The 17634-nt window shown below is 41.7% G+C and overlaps 1 protein-coding gene across 3 annotated transcripts in view; it reads left to right on the forward strand.

The window, feature by feature from the left end:
* rnf13 (ring finger protein 13) overlaps positions 1-17634 on the forward strand; it is a 336413-nt gene that overhangs the window by 197777 nt on the left and 121002 nt on the right. For all 3 annotated transcript variants that reach the window (XM_068042622.1, XM_068042625.1, XM_068042626.1), the window contains one exon: positions 15674-15761. In XM_068042622.1, coding sequence (XP_067898723.1) covers positions 15674-15761 — 88 coding nt within the window. The remainder of the gene's footprint in view (positions 1-15673; positions 15762-17634) is intronic.

A 17634-nucleotide genomic window follows, 5' to 3' on the forward strand; every position in this document is an offset into this window, starting at 1 on the left:
TGCCTCTCTGGGCGTGCATACATATACCACATCGGTGCAAAGTAGTTAAACCTGAGCTGTCTACTCACCTCCCTTTTGAGCTGGTACCTGTGCACCAAAAAGTGAATACTGTGTCAATTGATTTCTTCAGAAAATACCTTGATGAATATCAGGAATAGGATTGAAGGTTATAAGGACACAAATAGAAAAATTATAAAATACTGTCTGGAAGAAGATATTCTCTGGTTCTTGAACCATGGAAATGCCATTTGTGGTCTGAAGAGGTCAAATGGAATCCTGGAATGCTGAAATATAATAGCACTGGAAATTAACAGCCAATCAATCAGCATTTGAGGCATAGATATGTTGACATAAAGTGTAACCCTTTGTCGAAAGTGCGTTTTTATTGTGAGGAGGAGTTAGTGTTCTAGTCTTTGGGAGAGTCCACTAATATTAAACCAACAGTCCTGGATTTGTTACCCAACTGTTGTGGGAATGAGGTGTGAGGTTGACTCAATCCTATCTCTCTCACACACCTCAAATTTTCAACCTGAATTTTATGGTTATTGTTTGTGTCAGACTAACTGTTTATGCAAAGTGAATATAAAGTATACTGCAGTATTGGGACTGTTTTAAAAGACATTTGGGGCTTTTCTCTAGAAAATAAAAGACTTCTGAAAGGGTTTGATAGGGCAGACATAGAGATGTTTCCATTTGCAGGGGAGACCAAAACTTGGGGCTATAAATACAAAGGCAAAATACTGCAGATGCTGGAAATCTGAAATATAAACAAAAAATGCTGGACTTACTGAGCAGATTTGGCAGCATCTGTGGCGAGAGAAACAGAGTTAACGTTTCAGTTTAATTTTTCAGAATGGTCATCAAACTGAAACATTAACTATCTCTTCACAGATGCATGCTGACTGTTTCCAGCATTTTCTGTTTATCGGCCATGAATACCGTATAGTTGTTAATAAATCAGATAGGCAGTTCAGGAGAAACTTCTTTACCCAGAGAGTGGTTAGAATGTGGAACTCGCTACCACACAGAGCAGTTGAAGTGAATAGCACAGACGCATATTAGCAGAAGCACGTGAGGGAGAAGGAACAGAAAATTATGCTGATAGGATTAGAAGTGGGAGGAGACTCATGTAGAGCATAAACATCGGCAGGAGCCGGTTGGTCTGGATGGCCTGTTTCTGGGCCCATTCATAACTTAGTGGGGTAGACTTTTCAGCAGGTTTTTAATCTTCAGTGTAAATGTTGGAGAAATGGTGTAAATGGATGTTTGCATGGTTACTGCAGGGTTTCTGCCGTTCTCCTGAAGTCATGGCAAGAAGTTGGCACCTCTTCTGAAACACTAATATAATTAGTAATTACTAAAGTTATAAATTAGCCTTCCTAGAATTCTCCATCTCAGTTGTCGCAGATATGTCGCAGAAAATTCTTTCCCCTCTTTCCCGCATCATATAGTCTTTTAAAGGGGCTTTGTGGCCATCTGCAAGCATCAAATCATTGACTTGAAATGGCAGTGGGCAAGCGGCAGAGGTCAGCCATTGTGACCCTCCCCAGCTTTATGACTTGCTTACGTTGCTATACATTTCACTATATTAATGGCTGAATGCCTCTTGTAAAACTTAATTGAACCTCATAATGCCGCCAACACGGAGCTCCACCTTGAGGGCAACTGTCCTGAATACTTGAAATCCTACAATGGGGCTTTTCTGTCCAGAAAATTGTTTGAATTACTGGCCACATATATGCTTGAAGTTATATGTGATTGACTGGAATTTTAATTTGTGCCAAATTAGTTGTGAGGTCACAAGGAAACCTGTCGCCTTCAATCATAGTACTTGGTTGCAAATTCTGATGAGCTGTATCAACCCACCTTTCAACCAGCCCTTATTTTGTTTTGGGGTTATTCAGTGCTAGATGCAGGTAATTCTTGTGTCTCATTTAGCCTATTTCATGTAATTATTGTTGTCATTTTGTCAATTTTTAATCATGTGCATTTTCAGCATTTTTTAAACTAAGATATTTTCCGTCTGGGTATCTTGTTGCTGCAGCTGGTCACCATATTTTAGCCTTCAGCCAGAAGGGTGGAGAAGTCTGCATTGAAAACAGCACTAATAGTGCTGACATAATATTCTGAGACTGGCATAAAGGTGGCAGGCTTGGCTATTGCAACAGATTTTCCTTCCTCTTCCTCTTTAGCTCCCCCAATATGGAGTAATCAGCTGTCATTATCAACCATACTTGGGCCAAAAAGGAAGGCATTGAATCAGAATTTTGCAGGACAGTTCAGTTGTTTTCACACACGGGATGAAAAAATTTAAAGGTAATGCCCAAGAACTGTGCAAAACCCCTGGCCAAAATGACCTGCATTATCAGAGGCTTGGGAGCAGGTTGCTTTTCTTCCCATGAAGGAAAGATACCCAGCATGGGATGTCACAAAGAACTAGAACTGAGAGCAATGATCTCACCAAAAAATAAATGCATTCTTATAGCCTCTTATGTCCCACTAGCTGTGGATTATGGATAAAAACAACTATCCAATCTACACATTAATTTTCCATGTCTGGGCATTTTATTGCATACAGCAAATACTCTCCATAAAATAAACTTATTGTAAAGTGTTCATGAAAAAAATTTATCTACAATTCTGAGCTTTTTGCAAATATTTTTGACTGCTCTGTATAAGTTAGGGTTCTCAACTCTCCCAGAATGACCGAGTTTCCCGGAATTGGGGGTTCCTCCAAGCACTGCCTCCAGCATTCGGGAGATTGTGATTTTTAAATTTCATGCCGCAGTGCACCATCGCTTCGTGGCATAACTGGCTGCTATTTGAGAAGCCATATGGGAACTTCAGGGCACGTTGGGTAGGAAGTGTCTCTAGCTGCTTGAGCTCAAACTGAGGGTGTCCAAGCTTCAGGACAGCAGGAATCACTGTGGAGCATCAGGGAGGCTGAGAGTTTCCTGGATCATCTGTTATAGGTGTAGGTCACCCCACAAGCTTTAAGAGTTCAGGATAGTAGTTGGGTGGCCATGCGGAAGAGTTAGGAAGTGCAGGAGTCTTTGGAGTGTGTGCCACTCTCAAACCAGTACTCGGCATTGGAGACTGCTGGGAGTGATGACACTTGAAGGAGTACAGTCCAGACCAAGGCACCAACGGACACAGGACTGCACGGGGAGTACAGCAAAGTGTAGAAATGCAGTCATTATAGGAGATTCTACAGTTAGGGGGACAGACGGGCGTTTCTGTAACCGTCGTCATGAGTCTCGGATAGTGTGTTGCCTCCTTGGTGCCAGAGTAAAAGACATCACAGAGAGGGTGCAGAATATTCTGCAATGGGAAGGGAGTGAGCCAGAAGTTGTGATAATCATCTGTATATACGAACATATGAATTAGGAGCAGAAGTAAGCCATTCAGCCCCTCTAGCCTGCTCCGCCATTCAATATGTCTCGAATTCCACACTCCCATCTACCCCTGATAACCTTTGATTCCCTTGCCTAACAAGAATCTGTCTACCCCTGCCTTAAAATTATTCAATGACCCTGTCTCCACCATGTACTGAGGCAGAGAGTTCCAAAGTCGCACAATCTTCTGAGAGAAAAAGTTTCTCCTTATCTCTGTCCTAAAAGGGCGACCCCTAATTTTAAAACCGTGTCCCCTAGTTCTGGACTCCCCCACAAGAGGAAACATTCTTTCCCCATCCACCTTAAGACTGTTCAGGATCTTATACTTCAATCAAGTCTCCCCTAACTCTTCTAAACTCCAGTGAAAATAAGCCCAGTCTGTCCAACATTTCCTCATAAGACAGCCCGCTTATTCCAGGTATCAATCTAGTAAACCTCCTCTGAACCACCTCCTACATATTTACATCCTTCCTTAATTAAGGAGACCAAAACTGCACACTGTATTAGAGATGTGGTCTCACCAATGCCCTGTACAACTGAAGCATAACATCCTTACTTTTATTTTCAAGTCCTCTTGTAATAAAAGATATAATTCCATTAGCCGCCTTGATTCCTTGCTGTACCTATACTAACTTTTTGTGACTCACGCACTAGAACGCCTAGATCCCTCTGCACCTTGGAGTTCTGCATGCTTTCTCCATTTAAGTAATACTGTGCTTTTTTATTCTTCCTGCCAAAGTGAACAACTTCACATTTTCCCACGTTATACTCCATCTGCCAGATTTTTGCCCACTCGCTCAACCTATCTATATCGGTCTGCAAGCTCCTTGTGTTCTCTTCACAACATACTTTCCTATCTATCTTTGTGCCATCTGTACCAACAGCATAAGAGAGGGCAGGTATTGTGGTCCTATGATCAGACTTTCAAGAACTAGGGAGGAAGTTAAAAAGTAAGACCTTGAAGGTAGGAATCTCTGGATTACTCCCAGTACCACACGCCAGCAAGAGTAGTAATAGGAAGATATGGAGGATCAATGCATGACTTGAGGCAAGGTGCAGGAGGGAGGGATTCAGATCCTTGCAGCATTGGGATCAGCTCTGGGGCAGGAGGCACCTCTTCAAAAGGGATGGGTTGCACAGGACTGGGACCAGTGTCCTCATGGGGAGGTTCACTCATCTGGTTGGGTTTAAACTAAATTGGCAGAAGAATGGGCACCAGCAGATTGTGTTACAAGTGTTTTGCTTTTAAAAAGAAAACTTAGATTTCTGTGTGTTTCTAAAACTAAGAAAAGGATTTTTTTTGCTCAGTGGACACTAAGCTGCAAATAGTTGGAATTCCTGCAATGTTTTGAAAGGAAGTCATAACAAAAGTTGAACTTTATGGCTGCTTTGAAAGGAAGTTGAACTTGTACAAGGACAGGAAAGCCAGCAATTACAAGGAAACCACAGGTGTTTGACCTTTCTTCAGAGCAGCCTTTGAGTGACAGGGGGAGACACTGTGTCTGGACATGTGACCATCTTCAGGAAGGTTCTTTTTTCACCTTGAACCCTTTAAAAAGCCTGTGAATTGGACAAACGGTAGGTTTTTGAAATCTTTGCTTTGACCTGCCTGGAGCAAGGGAGAAAGACCAAGAAAAGTGTTACCTCTCTATAAAGGAGACTTGCATCTCTTGAAAAGGAATCTGCATTTGAAAGGTGGCAGATACCTATTGCCTTCAATCTCTGAAGAATTCCTGCATCCAGAGTGGTTCCTGTTGCCTCCTGTGTTTTGGGAGATCCTGAAATCTCAAGAAAGCTTCGACTGTTAAACTGCTGTTTTTAAAAACTCAAGCAGACCAGTTGCTGCACCCCTGCTGAAAGACCTGTGTGACGCCTGCTGCAGACAAATTGCCTTGAAAGCCTTCCCATCACAGACTGTTCATCAACTTTGCCTGGAGATACTTTGAGTGGTATCTGACCATTCAACTCTGGGACACCCCACCATACCAAAAACATCCTACCAGAATGTGATATACTTAATTATTTTTATTATTCCTTCTATTCCTAAGAAACAGCTGTAAACCAAAAATTCCTTTTCCCCGGTTAACCGTTTTTTATTTGAATGTATGTGTGTTCATGAGGGTTAAGGAAATAAGGGGTTTTTCATATAGATTTATCTCGTTAGTAGTTAAGACTTATTATTTCTTTTCTAATAAATAGTTAATGTTGCTGTTTAAAGAAACCTGGTTTGGTGTGCTTTATTCTGAGGGATAAATAAAGTGTTTAATTTGGCTATTCTTCAGTAGGTAGGAAACTTTATTTTGATATGCTATGACCTGTGGAGTAGTGGGACTGAATTAACAGTGCATTACTCCCGCCTTGGTCATAACAATAGAAGTAGAAAAGAAGAATAAGGTGCAGAAAGGAGTGAGGGGGGTGGGATAGTACTAGAGAAGGAAGTGCTGCCATATTAGATAGGAGCAGACTAAGAAGGACTATGAGGAATGGTTTAGACAGGTTTAGAATGCATGTAAGTGAATGCACAAAGTGTAGTGAATATCGTTGGTTATTTACAAGCCCAAATAGCTGTGTGGGAATATGATGTAGTGGCAATAACCAGTAACGTGTTCAGAAAAGATAGGGAAGGAGAAAAGGGAGTTGGGGTGGCAGTACTGATCAGGGAATATATTGTAGTGTTGGAAAGAAAGGATGCCCTTGAAGGGTAAAGGACAGAATCAATTTGGTTAGATTTGAAAACAAAAAAGGGGATGATCACACTACGGGGGTATTCTACAGACCTCCAAATAGTGAGAAAGATATAGTGGAGCAAATCTGCAGGGAAATCACAGACATGTGCAAGAACTATAGAGTGGAGATACTGGGGGACTTAAATTACCCAAATATCAATTGGGATCATGTTAGAGTAAAAGGCGAGGAGGAGGAATTTCTCAAATGTGTTCAGGAGAATTTCCTTGACCAGTATGTTCTCGGTCCAACTAGAAAGGAGGCAGTGCTGGATCTGATGCTGGGGAATAAGATGGACCAAGTGGACCAAATGACTGTGGGAAAACACTTGGGTAAGAGTGATCACCATATCATAAGGTTTAGATTAGTAATGGAGAAGAGCAAGGAGCAATCTAGAGTAGAGCTTCTAAATTGGAAGTGATCTAACTTCATTGGGATGAGAGGCAATCTATCCAGGATAAAATGGAATCACAGAATCGTTACAGTGCAGAAGGTGGCCATTCAGCCCATCATGTCTACACTGGCTCTCTGAAAGAGCAATTCCCTTAGTTCTATTCCCCCGCCTTCTCCCCATAACCCTGCACATTCTTCCTTTCATATAACTTTCTAATTACCCTTTAATTGAACCTGCCTCCACCACGTTCTCAGGCAGCGCATTCCAGACCTTAGCCACTCGCTGCTTGAAAAGTTTTTTTCTCATGTCACTTTTGCTTCTCTTATCAAATACTTTAACTCTGTGCGCTCTTCTTCTCGATCCTTTTACAAATGGGAACAGTTTCTCTCTGTCTACTCTGTCCAGAACCCTCATGATTTTGAATACCTCTATCAAATCACCTCTCGGCCTTCTCTTCTCCAAGGAAAACAGTTCTAACTTCTCCAATATATCTTCACTGAAATTCCTCATCCTTGGAACAATTCTCATGCATCTTTTCTATAGTCTCTCCAATGCCCTCGCGTCTTTCCTAAAGTGCGGCTCAATGCTCCAGCTGAGGTTGAACTAGTGTATTTTACAAGTTCAACATTACTTCTTGCTCTTGTACTCTTTGCCCCTATTAATAAAGCCCAGGATACTGTATGCTTTATTAATTGCTCTCTCAACTTGTCCTGCCACCTTTAATGACTTATGCACATATACACCTAGGTCCCTCTGCTGCTGCACCCCCTTTAGAATTCTACCCTTTCTCTCCATGTTCTTCTGACCAAAATGAATCATTTCACATTTCAACACCAGGATTCAGTGTCAGTAATTCACAAACACTGACCCCAAATACGTCAGATCAGGGTCAGAATCCCCGCAGTGTTCAACACCAGGATTCAGTGTCAGTAATTCACGCTAACTCCAAATACGTCAGATCAGGATCAGAATCTGCTCAGTGTTCAACACCAGGATTCAGTGTCAGTAATTCACCAACACTGGCCCACAGATTAGCTGCACTCGTACAAAACAGCAGTGCTGGAATCTCGCATGTAAACGTGCCCTCTTGCTTCAAAACAAAGTACTGATTATGTATTTGCGCAGGTACCTGACAGTAACCTGTAAGGAAAGGCTGACTCGAACATTAGCCAAGGTTCATGGTGCCAATAGATTTGCTATCACGTCGCTTGAGGATCATTTTCATTTAGTGCTTCGTAGCACTAATTAGATGAGAAATCAGAGGACCCAAAAACATCTTTTGGTATCAAACTAAGTAATTATGCAACCACAGGGTGAGTGAACAAGAGTTACTTCAGCGTTCATCATGGCATCCAACATCTTCTGAAGAATTAACTTGTTCTGTCCCCATAACCCTGCTGGCTAACTTATTTCACTCAACTCAATAATTTCCAATCACAATATATCTATTGAACCTTCCCACTGATATCTTTAAATCCAACTTAATCTACTTAAGTATTCTGGGGTCACCTTATCTACCAACTAACAATATTTTATACATTTCAAAGAGGCTGTCCCACTCCATCAGTCTCGATGCTCTTTCCTTTACCCCTTCAAATGCAAGTATATAATTTGTATGATAAAAGCACTGCAAATCTGATCTACACAGGATATCAATCAGCAGGTTAACATTTTGGGTGTAGGTGCTTTGTGGTAATGTCTTCTTTGCAATTCTGAAAGGCCTATTCTGTATTTTCAGCATTTTATGTTTTCATGTTCCATCTTTGTGATGTATTGGACTAAAAACAAAAATCAAAGTTATAAGCTGCAAGGCCTTGGAGAGGACGCACAAGAGATTTACTTGAAAAGTACCAGAGATGAGGGACTTCAGTGAATGTGGAGAGACTGGAGAAGCTGGGATCGTTCTCCTTAGAGCAGAGAAGGTTAAGAGGGAGATGTAATTGAGACGTTCAAAATCAGGAAGGGTTTGGGTAGAGTAAATAAGGAGAAACTGTTTCCAGTGGCGGGAGGGTCAGGAACCAGAGGACACAGATTGAAGGCGATTGGTAAATGAAGCAGAATGATTGCAAAAGAAAATTTGATGAGCACTTGGGATTAAATTTGCAGGGCTACGGGGAATAGATGCAGGGAATGGGACTGACTGTAGAGAGCTCTCATAGGCTTGATGAGCCAAATGGCTTGGGAATTGCATGTTTCAGCATTTTGGAGGGGGTCTCTGAAATTGGGGGGGGCGGGGTTCCCCTCTTCCCCTGCTCGCATATGGCTTCCTGGATCTTGGAACTTGTCGCACAACAGCAACTGACATGAAATAACAGGGGACTCGACCATTATAAGGTAAATGCAATAACATTTGAGAAATCACATGATCTGTGTCTTATGATCAGGCCTTCTGTGGCCAAGTGCCATGGTCAGAATGTTACACGATCACTCCTGGAATGCCTCCAACCAGAGTTGGCAGCCCCAGTGGCAGTTTTATAATTATTTTAATGTTGTTGAAGTGAATATTGCCTGGACTGAAGTAAGTAAGGAACTGGTATGCTGTGTGAATGCAAGTCATTTTATTCAAAAAAAAAAATAAACTTAATTGAATACAATCATTTTCTTGAATTTTTTTTTCTAAATGTAACAAGAAGTGATGGATCAAGAGGTCATTGTTGGCAGGAGAGCCTAGTTTTGGTTGGTATGAAGGGTGGATCATGTCTCTCAGATCCTTGTGGATTGTGTGAGGGGCCCTCCATGAGGGTGCACATTTGACTCCATCTTCACCATTGACCCATGCTGCCACAGCACCATCATATTTTTTTTGCTGCATGCAATACTCCATTTAAGCAGGCAATTTGTCTGACAGAGAACCGTTGACCTAAAGAAGTGAAAACAGACTTTTTTTTTTGTCCAATAATGGCACGATATTATTTATGGAAATCTAACATATCCACAAACAAAAAGTAAAGTTTCACAATGTTTCAAATAGGACATTTTATAAAATTCTTACACATAGTTATTGTATATGTTTATTTTGATTTAAATGTGTCTGAATTGCAGGATAACCCTTTGATTCATAAAATGCCAATATAGTGGTTCATCTGTAAAATTAAAGTACTATTTCTAGAAGTCCACTCCCCGCGCCCCCTTGACACTTGTTTCGTAAAATATGAATACGTACGTAGCTCTTTTTGATGGGGACACACATTTGGCTGGTTTGGATCTCAGCCCAGAACCCTTTTCTTTCAGATCTTTGTATATGTTCCCTTCAGAGTGAAGTTTATAAACTTTTTCATTTTCCTGTATGTTCTGTTAATTTTGCACAATCTTAACTGGCAGCTAATCAGATTGCTCATATGTATTTTAATACTTGACTGAACATTCTGTTATGTTTAAAGAGATCAATAAATGCCACTGATGTAATGGGGAAAGGTTGTAAATTCTAGCCACAAGCACACACAATCTCACTCATCCTCACAATTGTGCAGTCTTGCTTGATAAATGTTATGTGCTATGAAGTCTAATTTATAGTGCTCAGTGTTCACATTTACAGTTACGAGGGAAATTCATCAACCAGATGTGCTTTGGGAAGTTTTGTTCATTCCCAAGTTAGGCCATGGCGCTGAAAGAGAAACATTCCATCTTCGGAAGAAAATGAATACTAATATTCATAGAATCACAGAATCGTTAAAGTGCAGAAGGAGGCCATTCGGCCCGTCGTGTCCGCACCTGCTCTCTGAAAGAGCAACTCCCTCAGTTCCATTCCCCTGTCTTCTCCCCATTAGCCTGTACATGCTTCCTTTTCGTATAACTGTCTGATTCCCTTTTGAATGCTTCAAATGAACCTGCTTCCACTATGTTTTCAGGCAGCGCATTCCAGACCTTAACCACTCGCTGCGTGAAAACGTTTTTCCTCATTTCACTTTTGTTTTTCATACCAAATGCTTTAAATCTGTGCCTCTCGTTCTCAATCCTTTCACGAGTGGGAACAGTTTCTCTCTATCTACTCTGTCTGATCCCTCATGATTTTGAATACCTCTATCGAATCACCTCTCGGCCTTCTCCAAGGAAAACAGTCCTAACTTCTCCAGTCTACATAACTGAAGTTCCTCATCCCTAGAACCATTCTCGTGAATCTTTTCTGTACTCTCTCCAATGCCCTCACATCTTTCCTCAAGTTTGGCGCCCAGAATGGGACACAATACTCCAGCTGAGGACAAGCGAATGTCTTATGCAAGTTCAACATAACTTCCTTGCTGTTGTGTTCTATGCCTCTATTAATAAAGCCCAGGATACTGTATGCTTTATTAACTGCTCTCAACCTGTCCTGCCACCTTCAATTATACACAATGCACCCAGGTCCCTCTGTTCCTGCACCCCCTTTAGAATTCTACCCTTTATTCTGTATTGTCTGTTCATGTTCTTCCTACCAAAATGAATCATGTCATATTTCTCTGCATTGAACTTCATCTGCCACCTGTCTGCCCATTCCACAAACTTGTCTATGTCCTTTTGAAGTTCTACACTGTCCTCCTCACAGTTCACAATGCTTCCAAGTTTCTTATCATCTGCAAACTTTGAAATTGTGCCCTGTACACCAAGGTCTAGGCCATTGATATATATCAGGAAAAGCAAGGTCCCAACACTGTTCCCTGGGGAACTCCACTACAAACCTTCCTCCAGCCCAAAAAACATCCATTAACCACTACTTTGTTTTCTGTCACTGAGCCAATTTCATATCCATGTTGCTACCGTCCCTTTTATTCCATGAGCTACAAATTTGCTCACAAGTCTGTTGTGGGGCACTGTATCAAACGCCTTTGGGAAGTCCATGTACACCACATCAACAGCATTGCTCTCATCAACCCTCTCTGTTACCTACTCAATAAACTCCATCCAGTTAGTTAAACATGATTTTCCCTTAAGAACTCCATGCTGGCTTTCCTTAATTAACTTGCGTTTGTCCATGTGACTATTGATTTTGTCCCAAATTATTTTTTCTAGATGTTTTTCCCACCACTGAAGTTAAACTGGCTGGCCTGTAGTTGCTGGGCTTATCTGTACAACCTTTTTTGAACAAGGGTGTAACATTTGTAATTCTCCAGTCCTCTGGCACCACCCCCGAGTCTAAGGAAGACTGAAAAATCATGGCCAGTGCCTCTGCAATTTCCACCCTCACTTCCCTCAGTATCCTTGGATGCATCACACCTGGTGTTTTATCCACTTTAAGTACAGACAGCCTATCTAATACTTCCTCTATCAGTTTTAAACCCCTCTAGTGTCTGACATTCCGCCTCTTTCAACATTGCCTGGGTTGCATCTTTGTCATTGGCAAGACAGATGCAAAGTATTCATTTAATACCTCAGCTACATTTAATACCCTCCGCCTCCATATGTAAATCCCTTTTCCCGTCCCTACTCCTCCTTTTACCATCCTTTTACTATTTATATGCCTATCGAAAACTTTGGGATTTCCTTTTAATACTAGCTGCCAGTCTCTTTTCATGTTCTCGCTTTGCTTCTCTTATTTGCTTTTTCACTTCCCCTCTGGACCTTCCATATTCAGCCTGGTTGTCAGTAGTATTTTCTACCTGGCATCTGTCATAAACACACTTTTTCTTTATCTTAATCTCTACCTCTTTTGTCATCCAGGGAGCTCTGAATTTGTTTGCCCTACTTTTTCCCTTTGAGGGAACATACCATGACTGTGCCTGAAATATCTCTTCTTTGAAGGTAGCTTATTGTTCATCTACTGGTTTTCCTGCCAATTTTTGACTCCAATTTATTCACCCCAGCTCCATTCTTACCCCTTTAAATTGGCCTTCCCTCAGTTAATTATTCTTATTCTGGATTCTTCTTTGTACTTTTCCATAGTCAGCCTTAACCTTATGATACAGTGATCACTATCCCCTAAATACGCTCCTGCTGATACTTGATTCACTTGGCACACCTCAATGCTGTGTCTGATGAACCTTTTATAAAATACTGATTTGGCCTCAACTGGAGTATTGTATCCAATTCTGGGCATTGCACTTTAGAAAGCCTGTGAAGGCTTTAGAAAGGGTAGAGAAAAGATTTATGAAAATGGTTCTAGGGACAAGGGACTTCAGTTACATGGATTGATTGGAGAAGCTGGGGTTGTTCTCCTTACAGAAGAGAAGGCTGAGAGAATATTCGATAGAAGTATTCAAAATCATGAGGGAGCAGGACAGAATAGATAGAGATAAAAACAAAATACTGCAGATGCTGGAAATCTGAAATAAAAAACAAGTAATGCTGGAAATACTCAGCAGGTCTGGCAGTATCTGTGGAGAGAGAAGCAGACTTAACGTTTCAGGTCAGTGACCCTACTTCAGAACTGGATATAATCGATAGAGAGAAACTATTCCCATTGGCGGAAAGGTCAGAAACCGGAGGACACAAATTTAAAGTGATTGGCAAAAGAACCAAAGACAACATGAAAAACATTTTCACATAGTGAGTGGCTATGATCTGGAATGCACTGCCTAAAAGGGGAGTAGAGGCAGATTCAATCATGGCTTTCAAAAGGGAATTGGATAAGCACTTGAAGGGGAAATAAATTGCGAGTTTATGGGGAAAGGGTGGGGGAGTGGAACTGGCTAAATTGCTCTTAAGAGAGCCGGCACAGGCTCAACAGGTCATGTGGCCTCCTTCTGTGCTGTAACCATTCAATGATTCTTTGGTTCTTCAAGCCTGTTCCCCACACATGACGGCTGGAACATCCTGACTCGATACTTCTCTCCCACTCTCCTCAGCAACCATGTGATCTCCTAGGAGAGGCAAAAGATCTCTCAACTCTCGTTATTTGTAGATCTTTTTATATTGGTTCTTAAAGCATGATCTCAATTCTAAACAAACCATGATATACTGCTTTCTGGTTTACACATTGGAGAAGCAGCAGAAGAGCAGAACTATTCTGAACGTTCTGAAAAAGGGTCACTGACGTGAAACCTTAACTCTGCTTCTGTCTCCACAGATGCTGCCAGACCTGCTGAATATTTCCAGCATTTCTTGTTTTTATTTCAGATTTCCAGCATCCGCAGTATTTTGCTTTTATTCTGAAAGTGCATTGCTTGGGAAGGGAACTACATTTTGTCTGATGCAATTGACACACACTAAGTTCCACTTGATCCTTTACCAGTCACAATTTTCTAGTTCCTCTAAAACAAGCCAGGAGCATGAGAAGGAATGGCCACAGTTCATGAATCAATGGGATCCAGCTATCAATCTTGAATCCCTTTTCCTAGGGTGTCAATAATGCTAGCTAGATGCAAGTTAAAAAGACTACTTGTTCAGATGATTCATCAACATATTTACAGAAAAATGCATACCGCATTGTACTAGACACATGTATGATGCAGCTGTAGCACTCAACCTTCTATTTAAAAAACAATCTGCGAAATTACCTTCAATTTTGGTCCTATAGTTTGAGCTGAATTTTTAAATTATCTGATATAATAAATGTGGTAGACTCTTAACTGCCTTCTGAAATGGCCGAGCAAGCCACGCAGTCGCATCAGACTGCTGCAGAAAGTAAAGCACTGTGGGTGCACCTACACCAATTGAACTGCAGCGGTTCAAGAAGGCAGCTCACCGCCACCTTCTCAAGGACAATTAGGGATAGGAAGCAAATGCTGGTCTTGTCGGTAAAGTTCACATCCCAAGAATGCATAAAAAAACCACAGCCAAGTCCATTCTTTCTCCAATTGATGTTCCACACTTTTGTTTATATTTCTAAGTTTGCTGATGACACCAAACTAGGTGGAAATGTGAGTTGTGAGAAGGATGCGAAGAGGCTTCAAGGGGATTTAGACAGGCTAAGTGGGCAAGAACATGGCAGATGGACTATAATGTGGAAAAATCTGGTCGGAAAAACAGAAATGCCGACTATTTCTTAAATGGTGAGAGATTGGGAAGTGTTGATGTCCAAAGGGATCTTGGTGTCCTTGTTCATAAGCCACTGAAAGCTAACATGCAGGTGCAGCAAGTAATTAGGAAGGCAAATAGTATGTTGGCCTTTATTGCAAGAGGATTTGAGTATAGGAGTAAAGAAGTCCTGCTGCAAATGTATAGAGCCTTGGTGAGACCGCACCTGGAGTATTGTGTTGGTCTCCTTACCTCAGGAAGGATATACTTACCATGGAGGGAATGCAACAAAGGTTCACCCGACTGATTCCTGGGATGGCGGGATTGTCCTATGAGGAGAGAGTGAGGAGATTGGGCCTGTATTCTCTGGAATTTAGAAGAATTTTTTTTATTCTTTCGTGGGAGGTGGGTGTTGTTGGCAGGCCAATATTTGTTGCCCATCTTTAATTGCCCTTGACAACTGAGCAGCTTGCCAGACCATTGCAGAGGGCACTCAAGAGTCAACCACATTGCTGTGGGTCTGGAGTCATATGTAGGCCAGAGCAGGTAAGGATGGCAGATTTCAATCCCTAAAAGGCATTCGTGAACCAGATGGGTTTTTATGACAATCGATGGTAGTTTCATGGCACCATTACTGAGACTAGCTTTCAATTCCTGATTTTTATTAATTAATTGAATTTATTAATTAAATTCATGTTCCACCAGCTGTTATGGTGGGATTTGAACCCATGTCCCCAGGACATTAGCCTGGACCTCTGGGTTCCTCGCCCAGTGACATTGTCACTACACCACCATCTCCCACTGAAGAATGAGGGGTGATCTCATGAAAGCATACAAAATTCTTACAGGGCTTGACAGGGTTGATGCGGGAAGGATGTTTCCCTTTGCTGAAGGTGTCTAGAACCAGGGGACACAGTCTCAGAATAACAGGTAGGCCATTTACGACTGAGATGAGGAGGAAATTCTTCACTCACAGGGTGGTGAATCCTTGCAATTCTCTACCCCAGAGGGCTGTGGAGACTCAGTTATTATTTTCAAGACAGAGATTGATAGATTTCTAGATTTTAAAGATAGCAAAGGATATGGGTATAGTGTGGGAAAATGGCTTTGAGGTAGAAGATCAGCCATAATATAGTTGAATGGCGGAGCAGGCTCGAGGGACCGAATGGCCTACTCCTATTTTTTTATGTTCCTATACTATGCTCATTGTAAAAGAAGCAAATTTTCTTGGATTCTTAATTTACTTGCAGATTGACAAGTAAGCAAACCTTCCTGTGTTTGTTTTCCTCAGGTATTGAATGCTCAACGGGCTGGATACAAAGCTGCCATAGTACACAATGTTGACTCCAATGATCTTATTAGTATGGGGTCCAATGATGGTAAGTAATTTACTAACAGTAATTAAATGCATAGTGTGCTGAGATTCAAGCCCAGGTCTGTGCTGAGTTAGTTAATCTCAGCTAGGGCAGCATTAGCGGACTGTAGAATTAACTGCTGAGAAGGTGAAATTGGTCAGGATTCCTGATTCTGATCGCTATCTAAGGAATCCCGCAGGACATTCACGTGTGTGGATTGCAAGTGAGAGCAGGATGCTTTTCCCAGTCAGATAGGTAGCACACTCTCCATTTTGGTCAATGGGACAAGGTACCAGAGTGCAATTGGTAGATGTCTAATTGTACTTCAGCAAGGAATCGATGCTTTAAAAATTATAGGGGCAGAAAAAGAACAATACACGTTGGCTGGCATTTGTTTGGAGTGGAATTGCTATACAGTGGAATCTAAAATACCTACCTTTTTGGGAAGGGGGTGGTTGGCAGACATTGCAAATCAATGGATACTTAAGAATCCCCATTACAAAATTATAGAACTGGAATCTAACAATAATTTGCAGTTCCATAGCACTTCTAACGTAGTAAAGAGTCCAAAGGCTCTGCACAGGAGTGTTATCAAGCAAAATTTGACACTGAGCCACATAAGGAGATATTACAAGGATGACAAAGCTTGGTCAAAGAGGTAGGTTTTAAGTAAATACCGGAATTTATTATCATTGTTTTTAATTGAGCAAATTGTCATAGAGAGTGACAAGGTATTGGAGGTTTTGGAAGGCTTAAAAGTGGACAAATCTCCAGGTCCGGACGATTTGTGTCCCAGGATGCTGTGGGAGACGAGGGTGGAGATTGCATGGGCTTTGACCCTAATTTTGAATTCCTCTCTGGCCACGGGGGAGGTGCCAGAGGACTGGAGAACAGCTAATGTGGTCCCACTATTTAAGAAAGGTTGTAGAAATAAGCCAGGGAACTATAGACCAGTGAGTCTCACGTCAGTGGTAGGGAAACTATTGGAGAAAATTCTGAAGGAGAGAATCTATCTCCACTTGGAGAGGCAAAATTTGATTAGGAATAGTCAGCATGGTTTTGTCAGAGGGACGTCATGCCTAAAAAATTTGATTGAATTTTTTGAGCATGTGACCAGGTGTGTAGATGAGGGTAGTGCAGTTGATGTAGTTTACGTGGATTTCAGCAAAGCCTTTGACAAGGTCCCACATGGGAAACTTATCAAGAAAGCAAATGCACATGGGATACAGGGTAACTTGATAAGGTGGATTCAAAATTGGCTTGGCTGTAGGAGACAGAGAGTGATGACAGACAGCTGTTTTAGTGACTGGAAGTCAGTGTCCAGTGGCGTACCACAGGGATCTGTGCCGGGTCCCCTATTGTTTGTCATTTATATAAACGACATAGATGACTATGTGGGGGGTAGGATCAGTAAGTCCGCGGATGACGCAAAGATTGGCCGAGTGGTTAACAGTGAGGTGGAGTGTCTTAGGTTACAGGAAGATGGTCAAATGGGCAGAAAAGTGGCAGATGGAATTTAACGCTGAAAAGTGTGAGGTGATGCACTGGAAGGAGTAATGTGACACGGAAGTATTCAATGAATGGCCTGACACTGGGAAGTTCCGAGGAACAAAGGGACCTTGGCGTGTTTGTCCATAGATCTCTGAAGGCAGAAGGGCAGGTTAATAGGGTGGTGAAAAAGGCATATGGGACACTTGCCTTTATCAATCGAGGCATAGATTACAAAAGCAGGGAGGTCATGTTGGAGTTGTACAGAACTTTGGTAAGGTCACAGCTGGAGTACTGTGTGCAATTCTGGTCGCCACATTATAGGAAGGATGTGATTGCACTGGAAGGGGTGCAGAGGCGATTCACCAGGATGTTGTCTGGGATGGAAGATTTAAGCTATGAAGAGAGG

The sequence above is a fragment of the Heterodontus francisci genome, chromosome 11 (genome assembly GCF_036365525.1).
Source record: "Heterodontus francisci isolate sHetFra1 chromosome 11, sHetFra1.hap1, whole genome shotgun sequence".
Lineage (NCBI taxonomy): Eukaryota > Metazoa > Chordata > Chondrichthyes > Heterodontiformes > Heterodontidae > Heterodontus > Heterodontus francisci.